Raw genomic sequence first — 22,299 nt, forward strand, 5'->3', positions numbered from 1 at the left:
GTATAATAGAATATATGTCTAACATGTCATGTCTCTGCAGTAATGTATATAATAGAGTATATGATAAATCCAATATATCTGAGATAATACAGCATATAACAGCATGGGATGTATCTATTATACTGTGGATCTCTGATGAGATGCAGTAATATATACAATAGAGTATATGATAAATTAACATATGTAGCACATATAATAGAGCATGTATCTATTATATGTCTCTGATGAGAGGGTAATACATACACAATGTGTTGAACCACTGCTGGGTGAACGTTTGAATTATTATCCTCCTCACACTAGTTCTTTGAGGTCGTTATTTTCCAGCTACAGGTAGAGCTGCTCAGACAGGTGAGTGACGTAGCTCAGGTCACATGGCACATATGTAGCAGAGGCAATGTTAGATCTCCAGGCCTGTGATACTGAAATCTGTTCTCTTCCTGGTGTTACCAGCTCTCAGCAGGTACAGTTATCTCTGGAATTCTAGCTGAACAGCTTAACCTATGAAAACTTGTTTTCTCACCTGAAAGTGGGGAAGCCTCTTCTGCCATTGTGAGTATTTCTAGAATCAGAATTTTTGGACAGGAGGACTACGCAGGCTGTGGAATACCAAGGACTACTGACTGGCCTGCTCAGAGTCACTGAAAGTGACTTCATGCCAAGGCTCAGAGAAATTCAGTCACTTGCTTTACAAGGTTGCTCCCTTGTAAAGTGGAAAGGCAGTGGATTGGAATCTGTACAACCTGGGGCAGTGGAAGCACCTGCCGAGCATGTCCTACGTCCTCAACATTAAGGTAGAAAAGCAGGAGAAAGGGGTACAGGAACCTGAAGCGGCAGGCAGGTGTTGAATGTTGTAATATAGTCACGATCCAAACCTTGGTTTATTTTTTAAAGCAGGAGCTTAAACACCTACGTCTCCTGGTTAGGTTGACTCTATCCCAGCTATAACTTTCCAGACTGCAGTGCACCAGGGGCAGCATCCACTGAAGCAGTTTGTCTCTGAAGGCAGATTTAAAAAAAGCCTGGGGCTGCGGAGAAAAAGCAGGAGTGTGCCAGCTCATAGGAGCACTTTGTGGGCAGGTGGCTTCACTCTCCTCTGCAGTGGCTCTTGGCAGCTCCTATCTCAGACACTCTTCTCTGGGAACTCAGGGGCCATGCTGGGAAGTTCAAAGAATAGAAGTGAACAATAGATGGAGCTAAACGCAGGTCAGCAGGGGGCTTGCTCCACAGCTGCTGGTGGTGCCCCTGCCTTCATTCCCCAGAGCTTAAAGTTAAGGGTGCTTTATCACAATGTGACTGAGTACAAATCCCCAAAGTTCAGTATCTACCTGTTTCTGCAGAGAATGGCACTGTGACACAGCCACTAAGCAGTGAGACATCATAAAGTAGAGGTTTAACAGACCGGCAATCTGGTCCCTAATTTCTCACTGATTATTTGCTGTGTGATTGGGGACAAGTCCCTGCTGTCACTCTTTGGGTCACAGGTAACTGATCCTTGCGTCAGTTAGGCAGTCTTCTTCATCCTCTAGGTGCTTGCTCAGCAAATCACATCTGCCCTCCCGGAGCTGACAGTCTAGTAGATGAGCAGCAAATCATCATATGTGTGAAATTACAATGGTGATAAGTGCTAATTAAGAACAGGTGCATTATACCTGGAGCCTATATGGCAGAAGACATGGACCAAATCTGGAGGGGTCAGAAAAGAGTTTGATATCAAGCAGGAGGATAATTGATAAGAACGAGTTATTAGTCAAGAAGGAGCTGAGGAAGAATGCTCAAGGCATGAGAAACAGCTGTGCGTAAGCACCCGGGGCAGGACAAAGTTCTTCCATGGTGAGGCCTCTCAGCAGAGCATCCACAGGAGGAGGTGGGGCCCCTGTCCAAGGTTACCACATCATTTCTAGAGCTCCTTTCATTTTAGTCCTTAGACTGGAGTTGGTTTATTTTCCCTGAGGGTGAGTACCATAGGTTTTTATCCAGAAAGCAGAATATTTATTCATATAATGCGTAGGGTCATCAACCTATTTCTGTTTACTTTTTTTGCATGTTTGAGTCACATCCTCTCTTTGCTTGACCGAATACTATCTCTTGGCAATAATGACTTTGGAAAATTCCAGCTGAACTTGCCTTTGTAGCATCATAATGTGTGAACAGTGGAGAATTCAGGCATCCTCGGGGAAAGATGTCTCTCAGGTATACTGTCAAGACCAGCCCTCCAAGTATTCTGAGACTAATGAGGGGTCTTCAGGCCCAGGCCCCGTGACAATATCATCATCACCCTGGAGGTCAGATAGGGCATTCCCTTGTAGGTTGCCTTTTTTGAGATAGAGATCTGTTTGTGTAGTGAAAATTCTGTCCACAGACATGAACAAAATGAAGTGCATAGAAGAACTGCCTAGGTTAGCATACCCTACAAGATGTCCCTGGGGCATTCAAAAGTCAGATAGGTATGGAAAAATGTGGGGCTTCATGAGGTTACCTTGATACTGCATTTCTAGGCAAGGTGTCTGTGAAGACAATCAAGCTAGCAGAGTTTCCAGACTCTATTTGAGCACAGGTAACCTTTTCACTGAGAACCTGCTCCCCAGAATATGACTTTGAGAAGTGCTAGTCTAGAATTATTAGAGAATCCTAGAACATAATGACCTAGAGCTCATCATTTTTCAGATGAAGAGAGTACAGACAGACATTTTATGACTTTGACCAAGATCCCACAGGAGAGGGTAAATGGAGGACCAGAACACAGGCTGTATTATCCAATGCAGAGTCAGGGCTCCTTGCCCCAGGCTAGTTTCTTTCCCAAGTCACAAAAGGCAGAGTGTTGAGTTAACATCCAGTGACTGCCCACAGGGATGACTCCAGACACCATGTGCTAACCTGTAGGACCTTCTGTGAGCCTGCACCATGCACAATACTTTGAGTGCATATTATTTGCCTTAATTCTCATAATGCATTGGAGTGAAGGTTTTATCCAGATTTCCCAAGTGAAGAAACTGAAGCTTAGAAAAGTTCAGTCTTTGGTTCTTTCTCTTCTCACAAAGTCCAGGTCTTCATCCAGGGTGGTCTGACTTCTCTTGCACAGTGCAGTCCATCATCTCACTTCATCTTTTCAGTCGTCATGCAAGATAACAATGGCCTCAGCTTGACAGATGGGAAAGCTGAGACTCAGTGGAGTTCCCAGACCTGACAAGGTCACACAGCTGCAGAGTGGCATGGGTGGCCACAGTTCTGCTTTGCAGACCTCAGCTCTAGGTCCAAATTGGCCCTGCACTGCCACTGATCTGAGTTCTCATCTCTGCATTGACTAAGAGGGTGCCATGCCTGAGTCAGAGAGATCTGCAAGGCTCCAACAGGCTGCAGCTTGTGACTCAGGAGACCCTGCCTGCATGTAGCCAGTGCTGGGCTCAGTTTAAAAGAAAAGCCTAAGGAAATGTGTCTCTTGGGTCAGCTCAAGTGAGAACAACCACAATGCCTCTGCTTGACCTCTACTAGTAGGAAGATTATTTGTCTAATTAGGTAAAGGGCTTTCATGTACATGTCCATTTTTGAAACCTAATGAGCTGTTGACAGGAAAGGTTTGCCCTTAGCTTGGTTCTCTAGCTGATCTTTCCTTTCCTTGGAGGAAAAGACCATAGTAAACACAACCTGGTTTCCATGGAGGCTCACTCTCTGGCTTTTTCTTTCTTGCACTTGAAAAGGTAATGACTTGGTTTTTCTTTATATCTTGGGATGTCACACAGCGGGGCTGTCAGGCGCCTTGGTTGAGGATGGCCTTCTCTGTCAGGCCAGGCTATTTGCAGCAGCTTCGTTCACTTTTCCCTTTTCATCCTACTCTCAGATCATTAGCTGTCAGGCGGCAGGGACTGCCTCTGGTCACTGCTGCTAATTAAAGTCACACAGAGCAAAGGGACTTGACCCTGGAGATCATGGGAGATGCTGCTAAGCCAGGGAAACTTGTCAAGAGGTGGATGCCCCGATCACTGGCAGTGCACAGTGTCAGAACAAGAACCCACATCCACACCTGGGAGGAACACCATCCCTGCAGGTGCCTTCTGTCTGAGCCTTTGATGCCCCGTGGTGGCCCTTGTCAGAAATGCAGCCAGCCTGGGATGCTCTAGGAACAACACAAGGAGCAGCAGCCATGTTCCTCTGATTTTGCTGCATGCCCATCACGGGGCTGAACACTATATCTGTTCTCAGTTAATTCTCGTGACAAGCTTATATAGACTGATTATTCAGATGAGAAGACCTGATGCACAGAGATTAAGTGACCTGCCCTAGGTCATGCAGTTACCAAGTAGAAGAGCCAGGGTAAGGACATGTTCACTGCTGCCATTTCTTGGGGACAAATCTGGTGCTGCTACAGCCTCCATGAAGGAAAACAGTCAATCATGGACAAGTGACAGAGTCAACATGTCTGTCCCCTCCCACATCCCCAATAGTGGCCCTATGTTTCAAGTTGACCCCATCTAAAAGGAACACAGTGAGAATGCTGAGGTTGTTAGTTGCCAAGACCAGTCAGGAAACCAAAAGTAGGTGTTTGCAAAGGAAGGAAAAATTATGCAGGGCAAAAGAGTTCCTGTTTGAAGCAGAGCAGACTTGTTTTCCAAGAGCTGGTACCCCTTGACCAGCTCTGTGAATGGGGGCCCATCCTCAACCGTACTGCCACTCCATTGCCTCCTCTTCAGAATGCTCCCTGCTAGGGGCTGGCATTGTGGTGTAGCAGGTAAGGCTGCTGCCTGCAGTGCCAGCATCCTATATGAGTGCCGGTTCAAGTCCCAGCTATTCCACTTCTGATCCAGCTCCCTGTTAGTGCACCTGGGAAGGCAGCGGAAGATGGCCCAAGTGCCTGGACCCCAGCACCCATGTGGGAGAGCTGGAAGAAACTCCTGGCTCCTGGCTTCAGATCAGCCCAGCTCCAGGCATTGCAGCCATTTAGGGAGTGAATGAGCAGATTAAAGATATCTCTCCAACTGTGCCTTTCAAATAGATAAATAAAAATATTTAAAAAAAAGAAGAAAGAAAGAAAAGAGAATTGTATTTATATTTAAAAAAATGTTCTCTGCCTCTTGGGGCCAGTATTGCAGCAAAGCAGTGACCTGCCATGTCGGCATCCCATATGAGAGTCAGTTCATGTCCCAGATACTTCATTTCCCATCCATCTCCCTGCTAATGTTGTGGGGAAAGCAGTGGATGATCCAAGTGCTTGGGCCCCTGCCACTCACTTGGGAGAGCCAGATGAAGCTCCTGCCTTTGGCCTTTGGCCCTACACTGGGCATTGTGGCATGAACCAGTTCATTGTGGACATTGTGGGCATTGTGGGCATGAACCCAATGAATTGGTTCATTGGGAATGAACCAGTAGATGGAGGATCTCTCTCTCTACCTCTCTCTTTGTAACTCTTTCAACATGAATAAATGTCTCCTGCCTCATAAAGTTGTTTCACATGTGGAATTTCCCAAATTTCTTTGTGGAAAGTTTGTTTTCATGAAATGTTCTAAAGACAAACTTAAATGCAACTACTAGGAAAAAATTTTCTGTATTGATTATTGCAAATTTTCATCAGGGACCAGCATTTCTTGACCCCACACAGCCCTTTGTCCTGTGGAAGAATCATATTACCATCTGTTTCTTGGGACCATTTATGAAAGTGTATGAGACAACTCATAAGGTACTTAGTGGTTGATATAGATGTCAACAAGTGTTAATCCCCTCTCCTCTATACCCAAGTTGTTCATATAATCGTATCTATTCTCACAAGGTTTAAGCTCACTCAAGTCAGGAGCTGAGTATGTCTTGTTCTTTTCTGTATTCTAATTTCTTAACGTACCAAGATATTCCATTAAAAAGGCATAAATGAGTTAATGAATGAATGATTAAAACTCAGTTTAGACCTTGCCTGTTCATCTCCATTGTCGACATTTTCGGTGATTGCGGTTACGTTTTGCAAGATCAGATCTCACCAGACTATGAGAAGCTTCGAGTTTTTGGGGTGATGGTCAAGGGGAAGGATCAGGACAGGAAGTCGGGGAGTTGGCTCTGTTGGACTTTTTCCCTTTCCAGTTTCCACTGTTGTAACCAGCCTATCTCTGGCAGAATTTTCAGCATCAGCCCCTAACTGAATCATTTTGCTGCTGCTCACGGAAGCAGCAGGGTGTTTGGTTTGCACATGTATTTTGAATAAGGTGTTTCTGAGTGGCCCAGCTGTGTTTGCACCTGGATTTGAAGAACTCCTGGTCTTACCACAGAAATAAAAAGAAAGCTGTTCTTTGTAGCTTAAAAACAACGCTGTGGGCCCTGTGTTTCCCACTTGCATCTGTTAGTAAGCAGTGATCAGAATGGACACTGACTAGTGGTATGACTTATGTATTAACCCTTTAATTTAGAACAGATTTTCCAACTGGTGTTCTTTGTGTGCAATATGCAAACAAAAGTACAAATATAAAATAGTTGAGTTGACCAACATCCAACAAGTGTCCTTTCTACAGGACTTCCCAGAGACATGCATTCTGACACAACCTTTCCCCAACCTATCTGAACGTTTGGTGATGTTTCCTGGAAACTGTCTTGGGGAGTCTCAAACGTCATCTCTCAGGGACACACTGCTGCCTCAGAAGCTGCCTGCAGCTGTGTGTTGGAAATCCCACTTTCACGACCAGGAAGTAGTTCCTCTCTTCCAAACAGCGGAAGGAGAAGATGAAGTAACCCGTTGCCTCTTGAATTGAGTAGTGGAATACAAAGGGCACAGCCTCAAGTCATAAGGATCTCTCTGAGTTCTGGAAAATAAACGAAACACTAATATTGACACTTCAATAGTATGGCCATCAATTGTCCGGGATGATTATTTGCGTCATACCAGAAATTACCATTTCATAGCACAGTTAACTACCATTGTTATTTCTTCTTTTTTGTGTTGTTTTGGTAAGCGTGGAGCTTTTAAAAATGACTTTTAGAAGAATGGAACTTAGAAACACGTGTTTCTCAAGCAGCTTTTTGTTACAATAATCACCAAAGAAAAATAATGCCTGTCCTACTTGAATGCCACTGTTTCTTATTAAAATTTTATATGAATAAAATAAATCATAACTTCCTGAAAAAATAAGATTCCGTTAGAGTTTGAAGGCTCAAGCAAAGCTTACTTGGAAATAGAGAACTTCAATTCATAGACTAGGAATCCTGCCACCTTTTGTAGATACACTTTAATTGGAACACAGTGACTTTGATTCTTTTGCTGTCTATGGTTGTTTTCACAGTGCGGTGGATGACTTAATTCATTGCAAGAAGGATCTTATGGTCTTCCATGCCTGAAGTTTTAATTTGATGATACTTTGCAGAGATATTTACCAATCTCTTTCATAGTTTCATAGAAATATGTGAAAAATAGGAATATTACCTAACTGATCTCTTCATTCTATAGATGGGGAAAAATGAAATCAGAGAAGTTAGAGAATTTTCCAGGTATATTTATACTTGAATGTTCTAATCTTTATGTCTGAGTGGCTGTCATCATCCTGAAAGGCAAGGATAGATTTCACCTTAAATACCAACGCAGCTGACAGGGAAATGGCATCTGGTAAAGATGATTGAGAAGATCTTAGGGCTCATTGAGAAGGAGTACAATGACTCATTAATCTGCCACGTTCCTACAGTGGGACAGCAGTTGGGAAGTGCCATGCGTATGCACTATGTCTACTCCCTACACTTCTAAAAATTATATCACTACCACGTTCTTTGTACATCTGCTATGTAAGCACTTTCTTTATTGGGCCAAAACAGAGGTGTTGCCTTGAGCATGTGTTAGAAATAGTATTGCTTAGCAGTTTGGACGTGATTGATGACTATTGTTCAAGGTTATTCCAATGTCCCTGTTAGTAACTGCTTACCCTGTCATGTTCTGCCTTGAAGAATTTAACTGAATCTCACTCCATTTGGAATTTTTGGTTACAAGAACATTTGTAAAATAGAGTGAAGTAGGTGCACAGAGTTGGGGAGGGTGTAATATGAAAAGTCAGAAATTTGTTGACTCTTTGACCCAAACTGAAAGTCTCCATGTTTTTAATACCTTTGTGCTTTTGTGCAGTTGGACAATCCGGATGAGCAAGCTGCCCAGATTAGACGAGAGCTGGATGGACGTCTCCAAATGGCAGACCAAATAGCCAAGGTAAGACATTGTGAGGATGATTGCTGGGGGCCAGGCCAGAGCCCCACCCTGGAAGCACAGTGTTTATCTAGGGCCTTCAGAAACTAAGCTGAGAAGCAAAGAGGAGGGAATATAAGGATGGTCACCCTAACTGGGTCCTCAGAGGCCAGCTCTCTAGAGGTATCACCTGTATTCATTATGCTCCAATGAACACCCAGACAAAGGCTTTCACCTCTATTCTGAGAGCCTGACTCTCATTTCCAACTGTCTATTGGACATTTATGCTAGGACACTGTCCAGGCATTTCAAGTGGAATGCATTCAGAATCTGCTCCTTATCTCCTTCCTCCCACCCCATACAAACACCCACCCTGCCCTTCTTCCTGTATTCTATTTTACGTTGCTATAGTGGAAGGGTATTCCCCATTGTTAGTTTCTTCTTCCTTCCCTACAACACTCTAAGCCACCCAGTGTTGCTGATTCTGCCTCCTCAGTGTGCACTGGAGATTTCTTGACTGCTTTCCAATCCCACTGCTCACGCTTTCCTCTAGCCCTTCATGGTCTTCCTTCATCTGGATGCTAAATGCTGTCCCTGGCTCCGCCCCTCCCACCTCTCCTGTCAATCCTTCACACAGCTGCTGTTCCAAAACTCACATGTGAACTTGTCAAAACAGAGCCTCAAAATTCTCCAGGAGATTCCCTCACTGCCCCCAAATAAGTTCTTTAGAATGGCGTTCAAGGCTCTTCATCAGCAAACCATACCTTTCCTTATTAGCTTCTCCTCTAACAACTTTCCCATGGGGACGTCCCCATCTGGAGACGTTGTCTGGATAGCAGGTGCTCTCCAGGCTCAGAGTCTGTCTCCTCACTTGTATCTCAACCTTAAATGACCTTTCTGCCCTTCTCTGCCTATCAAATTGACCTACTGAGGCTTCAGTGGCTAGCATAAACACCTTCTCTGAGAGCTTAGCAGTGTGTCCTTCTCACCTCTCTGCTCATACCATACTGATCTGGAATTTCACTATGGCACTTCGTTGAATGGTGAGCATTTATTTGCATGTCTCAGTATCCAAGGAGAGAGAAATTCTAAAGGATGGGGATCATTGTTGTTGATGACTATAGCCAAGTGGTAGCTACTGTTAGTGCTGTTGCTATCATTCATATTATTATTAATAGTGGCAATTCTAGGTGTATATTTTGGACACTGACTCTATATCAAGCATGCTAAAATGTTAGCTCAGTCAATCCTCAGAACAGCCCTCCAAGGCCACTTTAGTTATCAGTCTCATTTTAGACATGAGGAAGTCCAGGCTTTGAGTGATAAGCATCAGCAAGGTGCCGCTCAAGTCTGTTAAATGTCAGGACTAGTATTAGGCTGAGGTGCTTACCTCATGCTCAAAATTTAAAGGACCCTTAGAAAGTCAGCAATCAAAATAAGAGTTTAATAGATTTTTTAATTTTGTTTGTTTGTTTACTTATTATCTGGAGCAAAGAGAAAGGGAGAACACTGGACCAGAGCCAAAACCAGCAGCCAGAAACTCAATCAAAGTGTCTCACAGGGTGGTAGGGACCCAAGTAAGTGAGCCATCTCCAGTGTCTCCCAGGGTCCACACAGGCAGGAAGCTGGAGTCAGGAGGTGGAATATGGTATGCTGACATCTTAACCACCAGGCTAACCACACACCCTGATGATATAGTTTAAAATCATCCCTAATACCACACAATCTATGAAAACAAAATATCACACTTTTCAATACCAACCAGCTTCTCCTGGCTAAAAGAAGAATTCTTCTGCTTGTGGCTACAGCCACAAGCCATGGATGCTTGTGATGGTGGCGTTCTAAGAAGTGACATGGACGATGGGCATGGAGTAGAGCTTAAGGAGCAAACATTGACTTTGTAGGGAGAAGTGTCTTAGGACTAAGACATGCATAAGGAATTCAGCTGGACAAGAAACCAGTCCAAGAAGCCAGAGCATCCTTCTTTCTGTGCTCATGTGGTTTTACCAAAATATCTTGTGTCTTCTTTGGGCACCTTTAAAATTTGTGGTGAAGTCAGTCTGATGGCTAAAAATGGGATGCAGTTATGGATGTGGCTACAGGTAGTGTAGGAGGCTATTATGTTTTAGAATCTAACTGAATGTGGAGGTAAATATCAGTAAGGCTTCAGACTTCTCCTGTAAACTCACTGTCTCCTATCAGTGTCTTATCCACGAAATGAAGGTCATTTGGTTCATTCCCACACACACTTGAAAATCAAGCCCATGGTACCTTTGGTTTAGTTGTTTTGTTTAGTTTGGAGTTTAGCGGGATAAGAGAGTAGTGTTAGACCAATTGTAATTTTTAAAAGGCCATGGATAAACAATGAGCATAGAAACATAGTGAGCCAAGATGCTCATCTCTGAACAGCAGATCAAAGAAGTCTCTCCCAGCCCACACCACCAAGTATTCTGATGCTAAGTAGGAGATTATTAATAACATAGAACCGAACTTGCTTACTTAATGAAATAGAAAAGTAAAGTGAATATTAGTTGTTATTTACAGAGGATGGAGAAGAATTTAAGAACATACAGATGGTCCCCCAAGCAATAAGAGTATTGAGGGTTTCAGAGACAACCTGCTCACCGCTATATCCCATTGTTTGTTCTTCTGCAATGCTCACTTATGCCAGATGTACCCTTGCGACAGCAAGTTGGTTGTAGAGTGAGCTCTTCAACCTAGGAGAATTAATAAAAATTCCCTGCCTGGTATGGCCATAGCAATTGATTCAGAAATACACACTTGATTCATATTAAACCAGTGAGACCATTCTCTGAGACCCATGTACTATAGGCCAGAATTACTGTGTCTTTTAGTGGTAAAGAGATTTCAGCAGCCATTTTCAGTTCTTCCATGTAAGGAAAAGATGAAAGAATAAAACCAACACACAGAGAAAAAATAGAGACAGAGAATAATCTGAGGCAAGGAGTTCTCAAAATATTAAGATATGATTGTGGTCATTCATTCATTTATCTGAGAGTCAGAGACAGATAGAGAGCTCCCAGCCACTAGTTCACTTCCCAAATGCCTACAATAGCCAGAACTGGCCTGGGCCAAAGCCAGGACCTAGGAACTCATAAAGGTTTCCCACATGGGTAGCACTGACCACCTACTTGAGCCATGATCACTACACAAGAGTCTGCATTGGTAGGAAGCTGGAGTCAGGAGCCAGAGCCAGGAATCAAACCCAGATACCCTGATGTGGGACATGGGTGGCTCACCCACTAGGCTAAACAACCACTTCAGTGTATTTCTTCATCTTCTGCAATGTAACTACTTTTCTCTTGGCTTAATGGATTCCAAGAAAAATAAATTCTCCCTTTGGCTAAACTGAGGAAAATGGCAAAGTATCTCATTCACCAAAAATTAGATCTCAAGGTCTCAGATATGATCTATTTCATGAAGAGATATTGAAACAAAGCACCTCTGCTTATCTTCTTTTAGCATGCCCTGATTTTTCTATTTCCAGCATCTCAGTGAATTTTAGTGAGGATGTGCAATTCAACCCATATGGCTGAACGTCATCTCCTGTAAATATCATAACCACAAGTTCTTGGATGTAGATGTCACCCATCACATAGAATTCACTCTGTTCCCTGAGTTGAAAGATGGTCTAAGCACTTCTGATTGCAAGTGAGAGGCACCCACTTAACGATGCTTATGTAAAAAAAAAAAAGTGGGGAATAAGGAGGTGTTTCTAGGGATGAAGGCATAGAAGAGCCAGAACCCAAGAAAGAACTCAAACCAAGGCCCACAAAGAGGCCAGGAATTTTTCTCCATCTCTCATCTCTGTGTCATGGGTGTTGCCCTTTCTTTTGCTGCAAGCCAGCTTTCTTTGCTTCTCCGGGAGGATGCATGGCTGCCCCACAGTGCTCTGTGTTTTTGCTTTGGCCAAATAGAGAATTATTAAGCCAAGCAGTCTCCCTCTCAGATCTTTCTGTTTCTCTTCCCTGTTTTCTCTCCTCATCCCTCAAGTTCTGAATTCCAAGAATCTGGCCTCTGATCGGCCCAATTGGGTTCAAGAGCCAAATCCTGGTGCATTCAACCAATCTACTGTGGGGTACGAGTGAGAGTATAGTTGAACACACAGATGCTGGTGATGCATCATTTGGGTGAGAGTGGCAAGAGGCATGGCTATGCATGGAATGGTCATTATGAATTGGGAAATACCTCAGATATACCCAGCACTGATAGCTATCATTTACATACCATTTACTTTGTGCCACACTCACTTCGAACCATTTGGCATTTGATAATCTATTGAATGCTGCACCCCTTTTATGAGAGAGGTGCTATCATTACCCCAATTTCATAAACAAGGAGGCAAATGCAGATATCAGAGGACTTGACTAATGTCATTCAAAGAACAGAATATGAACTCTTAATCACTATGCTTGCTACCGTTAAGGAACACTTTCACAAGTGCAGCAAATGCAGAACCTCAGTTTCCTCATCACCATAACATGAGGATCCAATACGCCTTTCACCCAGGCTATCATCTTACCTCATTCCCACCAATTATCTATCTAACTAACTAACTATCTATCTATCTATCTATCTATCTCCCCTATCTCCCCTATCTCTCCCTAACAGTACTTTCTTAACTGTGTCAGACACAGGCTCACATTGAGACCCGTGAAAGACAATCCTTGGAGGTACAGTAATTGTTCCTCAGTGGAGGTACAGTAATTGTTCCTCAGTGGAGGCAAATCAAGTACATTAAGTGATATGCCCTAGTTCGCTCAGCTAGTAATCAGAAAGCTAAGTCCTGTAATTCCAACTTTCATGCCATTTCTTTTAGTTATCAGGGGAGAGGCAAGAAATTATTCCATGGCAGGGCTACCACCCTATTTCTCTCTTCCCTCTCTCTCTGGAAAACTAATTCCTTTCTTCTACTAAAACTTGTGGTGCATTCCATTCAGTTTATCCAGAAGCCCAAAAGAAACCCCAATGATGGGCAAAACTGGCTGCTTGACTTCAGAATGCCTTCTACTCTGTGTTTTTGTAATCTGGAAAAAGGTTGTTGTGACCCCACTGATCCTGCCAGAAGCGTCCTCATCACCACACACCTCAATGAGTTTGTTCTATCTTCCTAGGAGATAAGGAGGCAAGAGCAAGTCAGTGTTCTGTTAGTCACAACCCTGCACTGTCATCTGTCAATTCAATTGCACCAACATCCTACAGATCATCAGAGGGAGACAAGAATGCACAAGAATATTAGACAGAGGTGGCCTCACTATGAACATCAGTCACGCTGCCTTAAAGGCTCTGAAGAAGAGATCTGAATGCATTTTTTTTAATCTAGTAGAAATGACTTCTTAATCCCTGTTCAAACATTTCCCCAAATCCTCTCATGTTGATATTAAAGTGTCCCTAAATTTCACCCCGGAATTAAGTCTAAGTTATTTAATGTGTCTGATCAGAAGTTGACATTGGGGCTTAAATAGGCAGATGGTGGCATTAGTGCTACTATGATACTTCCCAGTTCTTCTGGCTACATTTTGGACAAAAATTCCCAAATTCTTGAGCTAGCTATGTAATGCAAATAATATAGCTTATGGTATCAGTGACAGAAGTCTGGGAGTGAAACAACACTTTTGTAAGCTATCATGTAGGTGTGAAATTACCCTTGCCCTGTTGTAATCATCCAAGAGAAATAATATCCAAATATTTTCCCATTGGAATAGTTGTATTCTGCACTTTGTCAAGAATTGGATAGTAGTGGAATCCTCTTCTATCCGCTTACAAACTATTATCCTACCTGTGTCGTGACACAGCATAACCTTCCAAGCACATAGCAAGAATTTAATTCAATTTTTGCCTGAAAGAAAATGTATAAAGGGAGCATCTCTCTGCCTCTGGCCTTTGTCATCAAGCTAAGAACCTAGGGATATGCAAGTTCCAGGCCAAACCTAAAAGCTAAAGAGGTCCTCTGAAGCCCCTTGAAATGAAAAGAAGTCCACCCAGTTCCTAAAGCTGAACGAGTAAATCGAGTTGGGTAAAGAACGTAATCTAGGGAACTGTAATGCCAAAGCCCAGAAATGCCTTCTTTTGTCTGTGTGGCTGATTTTGACAAATTACTCCCCGTATTTTCTTTCTCTGGTTGAACGTGGCTGCCCCTTCCTCATCACTCCCTGCACTTCAGGCTACACAGTACCGTGAATTGGGTAATGATGGAATGAATGGCTAATACTGTGGAGGAGTCAGCTCTCCCTAAGCTGCTGCTGAGCAATCACTCTCCCAGGATGTTCTGCCTATAGGGGGCCAAGCTGGGAGGCCCCATAGGGTCACCTCAACTCTCTTGACATTGAGGGCCCAGGCGTTCTGCACTGTCACGTGTTAGCTAAAAACATGGGCTGTGGAATGAATCTGGTAGGTTTCATATTCGACTCTACTAGTTGTTGCCTCAACTTTTTGGCCTCATTTTCTTCTGGCATATGCCTCGGTGAACTTGGAAGGATTGAGCAAGGCCAAGTATGTGAAGTACTTAGACGGGTGTCCAGTCCATAGTTAACACTCAGTAAATGCCATCTGACATGCTCACCCTTGCTATAGTTGTCACATTAGTAGTATTGGTGATGATAGTGGTTGTGGTCCTCGTATAATCTCTTGAGTGTGTGTGTATGTATGTATGTGTGTGTGGTGTGTTCTCTGCACCCGCAGAGAACCAGTAGTCAAAAGGCATTTGTGTTTACTACCACCACTTACTCTTCATGGTAGTTCTGTGTGGTTTATTATCTTATTTCAAATGTAGAAACCAGACATCAGACAGATGAAGAGATCCATCTAAAGTCATGAAGTTAGTAAGTGGCACACCCAGGATTAGTGTCAAGCCTGTGTCACTAGTGTGTACTGGACAAGGATCCTCAATGCCATGTTTGTGCTCTGTGCTGCCTGTGTTTCTTCATGTGTCACGTGATATCTAGTTGGTCACATTTTAGCCTGCCCCCCCATCCTGTCATCTCTCCTCTCTTATCCTCACTGGCCACTATACCACCTGACACATGACGGAAGATCTGGAAGTGTCTGACAGGTTGGGTCAAAGAGGTCCAACACTTTCCCTGATCTCCCTTGTCTACAAGTATCCTTATGTGACATCCCTTCTTGTCACCTACCAGCACATGTCATTTGGAGTCATTTTGGAGTCTAGGGTATTTCTCATTGAAAGGAGGTAGCACTGTCAGCTTTTATACACACCTCATTCATCTTTTTCTGGATGAAAAATCCAGAATCAGAAAATAAAAGCCAATGGCTGAAGGACGTGTAGAACTTTCCAATGGTATCTTCCAAGATGTTCCAAAAATACTTCAGTCTGGCTGAACATAAATAACCCTGGTAGGAATTGTCCCTGTTGGGAAACATTATTACCCCAAAACAAAAATAAGTGGCCAGTAGAGATTTTCTTAGGAGAACTCTGTCTATCTGTGTGCTGTGTCTTTGACAAAGCAATATGAATAAGCAATCCTTTTGTCAAGGCTGATTTGCTTTTATGCTTGAAAAGGTAGCCATAAAGATGGACAACAACATTTTCCTTATTTTGGCACAACAGCAGCTTTTAAATTTGTATGTAATGAGTCTGCCTCCGAAATCTCCACTCAAGAACCTCAGCCTAGATTGACAGTGCTATTTCTTTTCAAGGCTTCGGTAGTCAAAGCAGGCAAATGGCCTTGTTTTCCCTTGCTGATGACAGCTCTATGACCCTGGTTTAATGATGTCATTAGAAACTGTCCACATTCTAGGGGGAAGGATCCTTCTTTGGATTTTTCCAATATTGTGCTGCATAAAGTTTGGGCCAAAATGGTACTGTCTATAGCCCCTGGGTCTTCTTCTGAATCACCTCAAATAAGTTCCTAACAGGGGCGTGATAAAAGGACTGTAGTTATGATGCAGTCTCAGAGCTGATTAGCAAGGCAGAATCCATTTTACAAATACTGATTTTTTTTTCCCTCCATGCACCTGAAAACTGCAAAGCCAGCAAGTGGCAATAAAATCAGATACTACTTAGTCAGTTTCACTGGAAAGTCCCATGTGATTTACTGAGGTTTGGGTCCCAACATGAGGAGGAAAGAGATAGGACAGAATAATTATGGCCTTCAGATTCTATAAATGTATGACATTTGCTTCTCGGCTTCTTTCTTGTGGCCTAGGGACTACCCAGAATCATGAGTCAACCCACCTTGTTGTTCCCTTCACTCTGCAGAAGGGCTGTTTTCCAAATGAGATAGGGAAGTACCTCGTGATCGTGTCCAGACACGTAGACCTTCTTGTTTCCATCGTTGCCTCTCGTGTTCCCTTGGGGAGAAGAAAAGAACAATGGCTTTGTCTCAGCCATCTCAAACTGGTGGCAAATGCTTTTATTTATCCGCTCAAAGGCTACCTCCTCTGGAAATCTACCCTGGACTTCCTTTGGAAGAATTCAGTCTTATGTATGCAAGGCCTTTAAACATTGATGGATAGGTGTAATGAAAAAACTATGTGTGAGTTTCAAAAACACTAAAATATGTGGCTTTTAATTCAATTTTTCCACAAACTTGTTGAAGTACCCTCACACTTCTGCACAGCATCTACCTTGAGGTTTCTTTATAGATCTTCCTCCCACTCATGATCATCTCAGAGAAGACATGTGTCAGTCATGCATCATGATACCCCCAGTGCTGACACTGAACAAGGCCCAGTGTTTGGGAGTAGATGTTTGCTAAGTTATGATGGCCTGGCAGCCAGACCCTCCCATCATCATGGCCTTTTACATGAAAGATTCCCAAGTTCTGAGCTTAACAGCTGTTGCCTGATTAGAATCCAAGGATGGAAACAGTCAAGCCCACCATACAGAAGTTTAAGACAAAAAGACTTTTTTAGATTGTTTGCGTTGAATCATCAACCTGTCATTTTTTTTTTCAGAAGCATCCATGCTGCGTTTACTCTCATAGATGCCCACAATGTGTTTAGAAAGCTCTAGGCAGTGGGCTGGGCCCAACCATAAAGGAGGATGTAATGAAATTCAGAAGGAACAAGGACTCTGATTTCAGACACCCCCCCATAGTCATTTACAGGGAAAAGCAGATTCTCAGTGTTCTTGCAAAACTTAATTCATCATCTTTCCACCTCCTCCTCACAGCTGACTTTTAGCTACATTGATATTTAATATGGACATTTTGATATACCATCAATCCATTAACTCAGCTCACATATACTGAATACTTACTATATGCCAAACATTTATGCTAGATGCCCACAATCCAGCAGGAGTATCAAGATTGGTATGATTCATGGCCCAGAGGAAAGACAGACACTAAGTTAATAAAACTCATAGTTGCTTAATTATACATAATTTTTGGTCTTAGTTCACTGGGTGGCTATAACAGAATGCCATGGATGGCTTATAAACTATCAGAATTTGTTTCTCACAGTTGTGAAGGCTGCAAGTCCAAGATGAAGGCACTAGCAGTGTCTGATGAGGTCCCGATTCTTGGTTCAAAGACAGAACTCTTTACACTACATCTTCCCATGATGGGAGGAGCAAATGAGCGCTCTAGGGTCTCTTTGATAAGGACCCTGCCCTTGTGACCTAATTGCCTCCCAGAGGATGCATCTCCAAATACCATCACCATGAGGATGAGGTTTGAGCATCTGAACATTTGGCTGGAGGTTGGGGAGGGGAAGATATTTAGTCCGCTGCAGTAAGTGTTAGCAAGTAGGTAAACTAGGTATTACAAGCAAGTATAACACAGAGGCTCAGCTTCCAGAAGTGAAATTCTGAAGCTTAAGTATGGAGGAGGAGAGGGGAGCGATGCTTAAGACAGCCTCCAGGTAGGAAGAAGACTGACCATGCAAAGGCACCACCGAGCTCTGAGAAAGAAACCACTAGTTACATTTGCATGAAGCTCATGTGGTAGCAAGCAAAGGAACACCCTCTGGCTAACTCGTGGATAGAAGAAGTAACTTGAAAGGAAATGAGAGATTCTCAAGGATATGATATCCAGGAAGATTCACTAAACCTCGAGGGAATTAGAAAGCTAATAAATGTCAAAACTCCTTTCTGCCACTCCAGACTACTTCTCTCTCCTGTTTTTTCCTCTCCTTTCCTCCTTCTCTCTCTATATTCTGGGGTTTTTTTTCCCTCTCTTTTCTGTGTCAAGCATCTTACTCCACTTTGACAGGGCCCAGAATGGCCATGAATCCTGAGACTGTATTATCTTGCTGCTTCATCTCCACTCTCCCATTTCGATCTCATTGCAGTCTCAATGTCTCCCAGTTCCATGGCTTGAGGAACAAATCTGCTTGATGTACCACTTACAGAACTATTGGTTGACTGGGTCAGGTTCCCCATGTCTGGAAGTCTTATGTTTTGCCACCCACAATGGGCAAATTAATTCATGCTCCATGTGGTCTAGATGGAGTTTCCCAGCAAGGAAGACAAAGGACATAACCTTCAGAATGTAACTGGCCATAGACCTTGATCCAGGGGAGTAACCTACATCAGAATTGGATGAGAATTCTAGAATGAAGAACTCTATCTTCCATGGCTATTTCAAAAAGGAAAAGTCATTCTTCATTTAGATAGTGTGATAGTATATTGTGAGATCCTTAGTAATATTTTTGTGACATGCAGGGAAGCCAGTCTGAGCATGGAGCCAACCCATAGGAACCAAAACCAAGATCTTGAAGGAAAAAACTCAGCTGTGTTGACATCATCTGACATCTGGTTCCAACCTTACCTGAAGGTGGACTACCCCATGACATTTCCATGCCAGTGGATTCCTTTTGTTATTTAAAACCAGTTTTTGTTGGAGTTTTCTGCTGCTTGAAAAGAAAGAAAAAGTCAAACCAACTTGCATTGCTCCTCATTCTGTCAGTTATAACGGGAGGCTTGGAAAACAAGTTAATGTTCCAAGTGAAAAATGATGATTTAATAAGGTGATCAATGCAAAGTATATTCAAGGCATGCAGATAGAGGTTTGAAAAAACAAGTAGTGTGGCTAGAGCATTGCCACTATAACTGAATCCATAAGCAAGGAAGAAATAAAAGCAGTGGTCAATTCTTAAAATAAATTGCTCTGTCTTTTCTAAAGAATTTTAATCACATTTTTATCACTTCATTAATTTTTTCCATTTTTCTTGAAAACGGTAACTATTCTTCCCAGAAATAGCCACAGGCTAAGTTGGAAGCATCTCAAATGAGCCCCTTTTGAATTATTCATGTAAAAAAACTATAGATATCCAGAAATAGGGTGTCTTTCTGTTTCCATAACTAAAACACAACTGACTGCAGTTTGCTAAAAAGAAAAACAGTTTGAACTGAAATCAAATTTGCAAAATATCGCCCCATTTTTCTTTCCACAAATCAAATTTGCTGGAGAAAACTGGAAAAATTCTAGAACTGTAATGAAAACCTTTGATTCTTACTCTTTGTTTAGGAATGTGTGTGTGTATATGTGTGTGTGTGTGTGTGTATATGCACATGTTGGAAATTCTAATTAACAAGAAGGCAGGCAGGTGCCTCCACAAGACAGCATTTTTCTGACACAGTGCCACAGTGTCTGGTGGTAGATGTGATTCTGACTCTGGGCTGTGTATGAAAATCTTCTGTGTAGGTCTCTGGTTACTCTTCCGCTCATGCTTTTCTGTTCTCTTCTTAAGGAACGCAAATTTCCCAAGTTTGTATCCAAAGAAATGGAAAACATGTACATCGAAGAGCTAAAGTCGTCCGTCAACCTGCTCATGGCCAACCTGGAGAGCATGCCTGTGTCCAAAGGCGGGGAGTTCAAACTGCAGAAGCTAAAGCGCAGCCACAACGCCTCCCTCATTGACATGGGCGAGGAGAGCGAGAACCAGCTCTCCAAGTCAGACGTCGTGCTGTCTTTCTCCTTGGAGGTAAAAAGCCCTCAACTCTTGGATGTTGCCTGGCCCAGCAAGCAGGACATGAGTGATACCGTGGTTAGCCTCTCTTCCACCTTCCACCCCAGGGGGAGTTATTAAAATAGCAGCTTGGGAAGCATAGCTCAGCTAATCAGCAAGTGAGGCCCCATCTCCAGGAGCCCACATTTTTCTAGGAAAATATACTCTTCAAAAAAATCATCTGCTAAATTTAATCTTTCATTCCTTTCTGTGGCTTACATAGTATCCAAGGATTTTTGTAAAGTAGTAAGGCAGTTTCGAAAGTTGCAGGTTTTGGCAAACTTTGTTGCAGTTGTAAGAGGGGCAATCAAACATTAACTCAAGTTTAAGTGTAACTTTTCTTTCCATCATCATTCTTGATGGCTGTGCAGTACAGAATCTCTTGTCTGAACATCAAAGCAAGAACCCGCTCTTGGGGCAGTCATTGTGGTGCAGAGTACCCTCTGCTTGGGGCCCATGCATCTCATGTCTAGAGTGCCTGGGTCAAGTCCCACCTCCACTTCCGATCCAGCTTCCTTTGAATGCACTAGGGAGGCAGAAGCTGATGGCCTAAGTACTGGGGATCCTTCCACCCACATGGAAGACCTGGTTGGAGTTCCTGGCCCTTAGCTTTGGCCTGGCCAAGCTTCAGCTATTGTAGGCATTTGGAGAGTGAACCAGTGGATGGAAGATCTCAATCTCTCATTCTGTCTTTCAAATAAAGAAAAATGAATAAATAAAAATTTTTTTCAAAAATAAAGGACACTATCAGGCTACTATTATGGCAGAATGCACCACATGTTAATAAATTCCTCATAATTTCTCTTCATTCGTTTGTTCTTCATATATACTCTATGGGGTGATTCTGATACCTACATCAGAGTTGCCCAGTAAGTTGGTTCAGTATACAGATGCCTAGACCCTACCCAGAATTGCCCAACCAGAGTCTCTAGGTAGTAGGGATATCTATTGTTAGAACCATTTTGCAAAAATAGGTTAGCATCTTCTCAAAACGTTAAACATCAAACTGTGATATGATCCTGGAACTCTACTGCTAGCTACCTGCAGAGTAGAAATGAAAGCATTGTCCCCTGCAAAGAGTTGATTGCCAATATTTATAGCAGAGTTTGTTCTGATAGCTAAAAATTAGGACAGTCTAAATGTCCATTCACTGGTGAATGGTTAGACAATCTATGATACGTACTTACCACACACTGCAGTTCAGACAAATGGTCCCCTAGTAGACATGGGTAACCCTCAGAAATATATGCTTGTGAAAGGAGGCAGACACAAGAGACTATCTCCTGTATAATTTTGTTGATTAGAAAGGTTGTGAAGGCAAATCCACAGAAATAGGAAGTAGATTAGTGTTGCAGGGCATGAGACAGAAATGGGCATCAGGGGTCTTACTGGCAAAGATAAAAATCGCTCAAGCTGATTGATCATGATGGTCAAACAGCTTGATAAATGTGCTAAACACAGCTGACTTGTGCAACTGAACTGGGCTAGTTATGTGACATGTAAAATACATGTCTGCAAAATTGTCAGAAATATAGCCCTGAATTGTGTGCATAAGTGACCCAGATATTTACTATGTACTCCAGAATTTATGAACCACTCATAAGTTATTAAAGTTCAAAATCCACAAGGCTTTTATGCTGACCCAGGATTAGGGGAGACCAAGAGAATAGGTCACATTTCTGCACATTTAATTAGAATGGGTAAAGACTAAATTAATTTTCTGGAACATCATTAAGGATTGCTATGAATTAAGTCCAGGTAATTTGTTTTTCTGTGCTCAGTTCAGAATTGAGATACTCATGTATTCTACAGTCAAAAAAAAAAAAAAAAGGCAGCGTGCAATTAAATTTAGAGACCTTGGGGTGTGAAAAAAATCATCAGTGTAATTTCACAGAATCCTTCTCTTTTTTTAATGCTGCCAACTAAGGTACTGAGCACTTTTTCTCAGGTGTCTTTGAATTTGATTATTGCTAATTAGAGGTGACAATGTATTTTCAACTGCCTCTTGTCTTTCTGCAGAAAGGAGGGGAAATGGTTTATTGATTTTCATGTAGCTTTTAAATATGTAATGTTCTAATTCTTGATTGCTTGTTAGGTATTATACCACTGATTATCTGAAATATCGGTAGACGAGGCCCCACAATGGTCTTATGTGTACATGATTCAGAGGACTTTGGCTTGTAAATACAAGTACGGAATGAAATGCCCTAGGGCTCCCAAATCCTGTTTAA

The 22,299-nt window shown here is 42.6% G+C and overlaps 1 protein-coding gene across 14 annotated transcripts in view; it reads left to right on the plus strand.

Annotated features, from left to right (window-relative positions):
- The window catches only part of CADPS (calcium dependent secretion activator), a 519,824-nt gene that overhangs the window by 236,091 nt on the left and 261,434 nt on the right, over window positions 1–22,299 (plus strand). For all 14 annotated transcript variants that reach the window (XM_051851514.3, XM_051851515.3, XM_089305485.1 and 11 more), the window contains exons 4-5: window positions 8,078–8,158; window positions 19,811–20,044. In XM_051851514.3, coding sequence (XP_051707474.1) covers window positions 8,078–8,158; window positions 19,811–20,044 — 315 coding nt within the window. The remainder of the gene's footprint in view (window positions 1–8,077; window positions 8,159–19,810; window positions 20,045–22,299) is intronic.

This window comes from Oryctolagus cuniculus, chromosome 10, assembly GCF_051225735.1.
Source record: "Oryctolagus cuniculus isolate XC-2025 breed Fujian yellow rabbit chromosome 10, ASM5122573v1, whole genome shotgun sequence".
NCBI lineage: Eukaryota > Metazoa > Chordata > Mammalia > Lagomorpha > Leporidae > Oryctolagus > Oryctolagus cuniculus.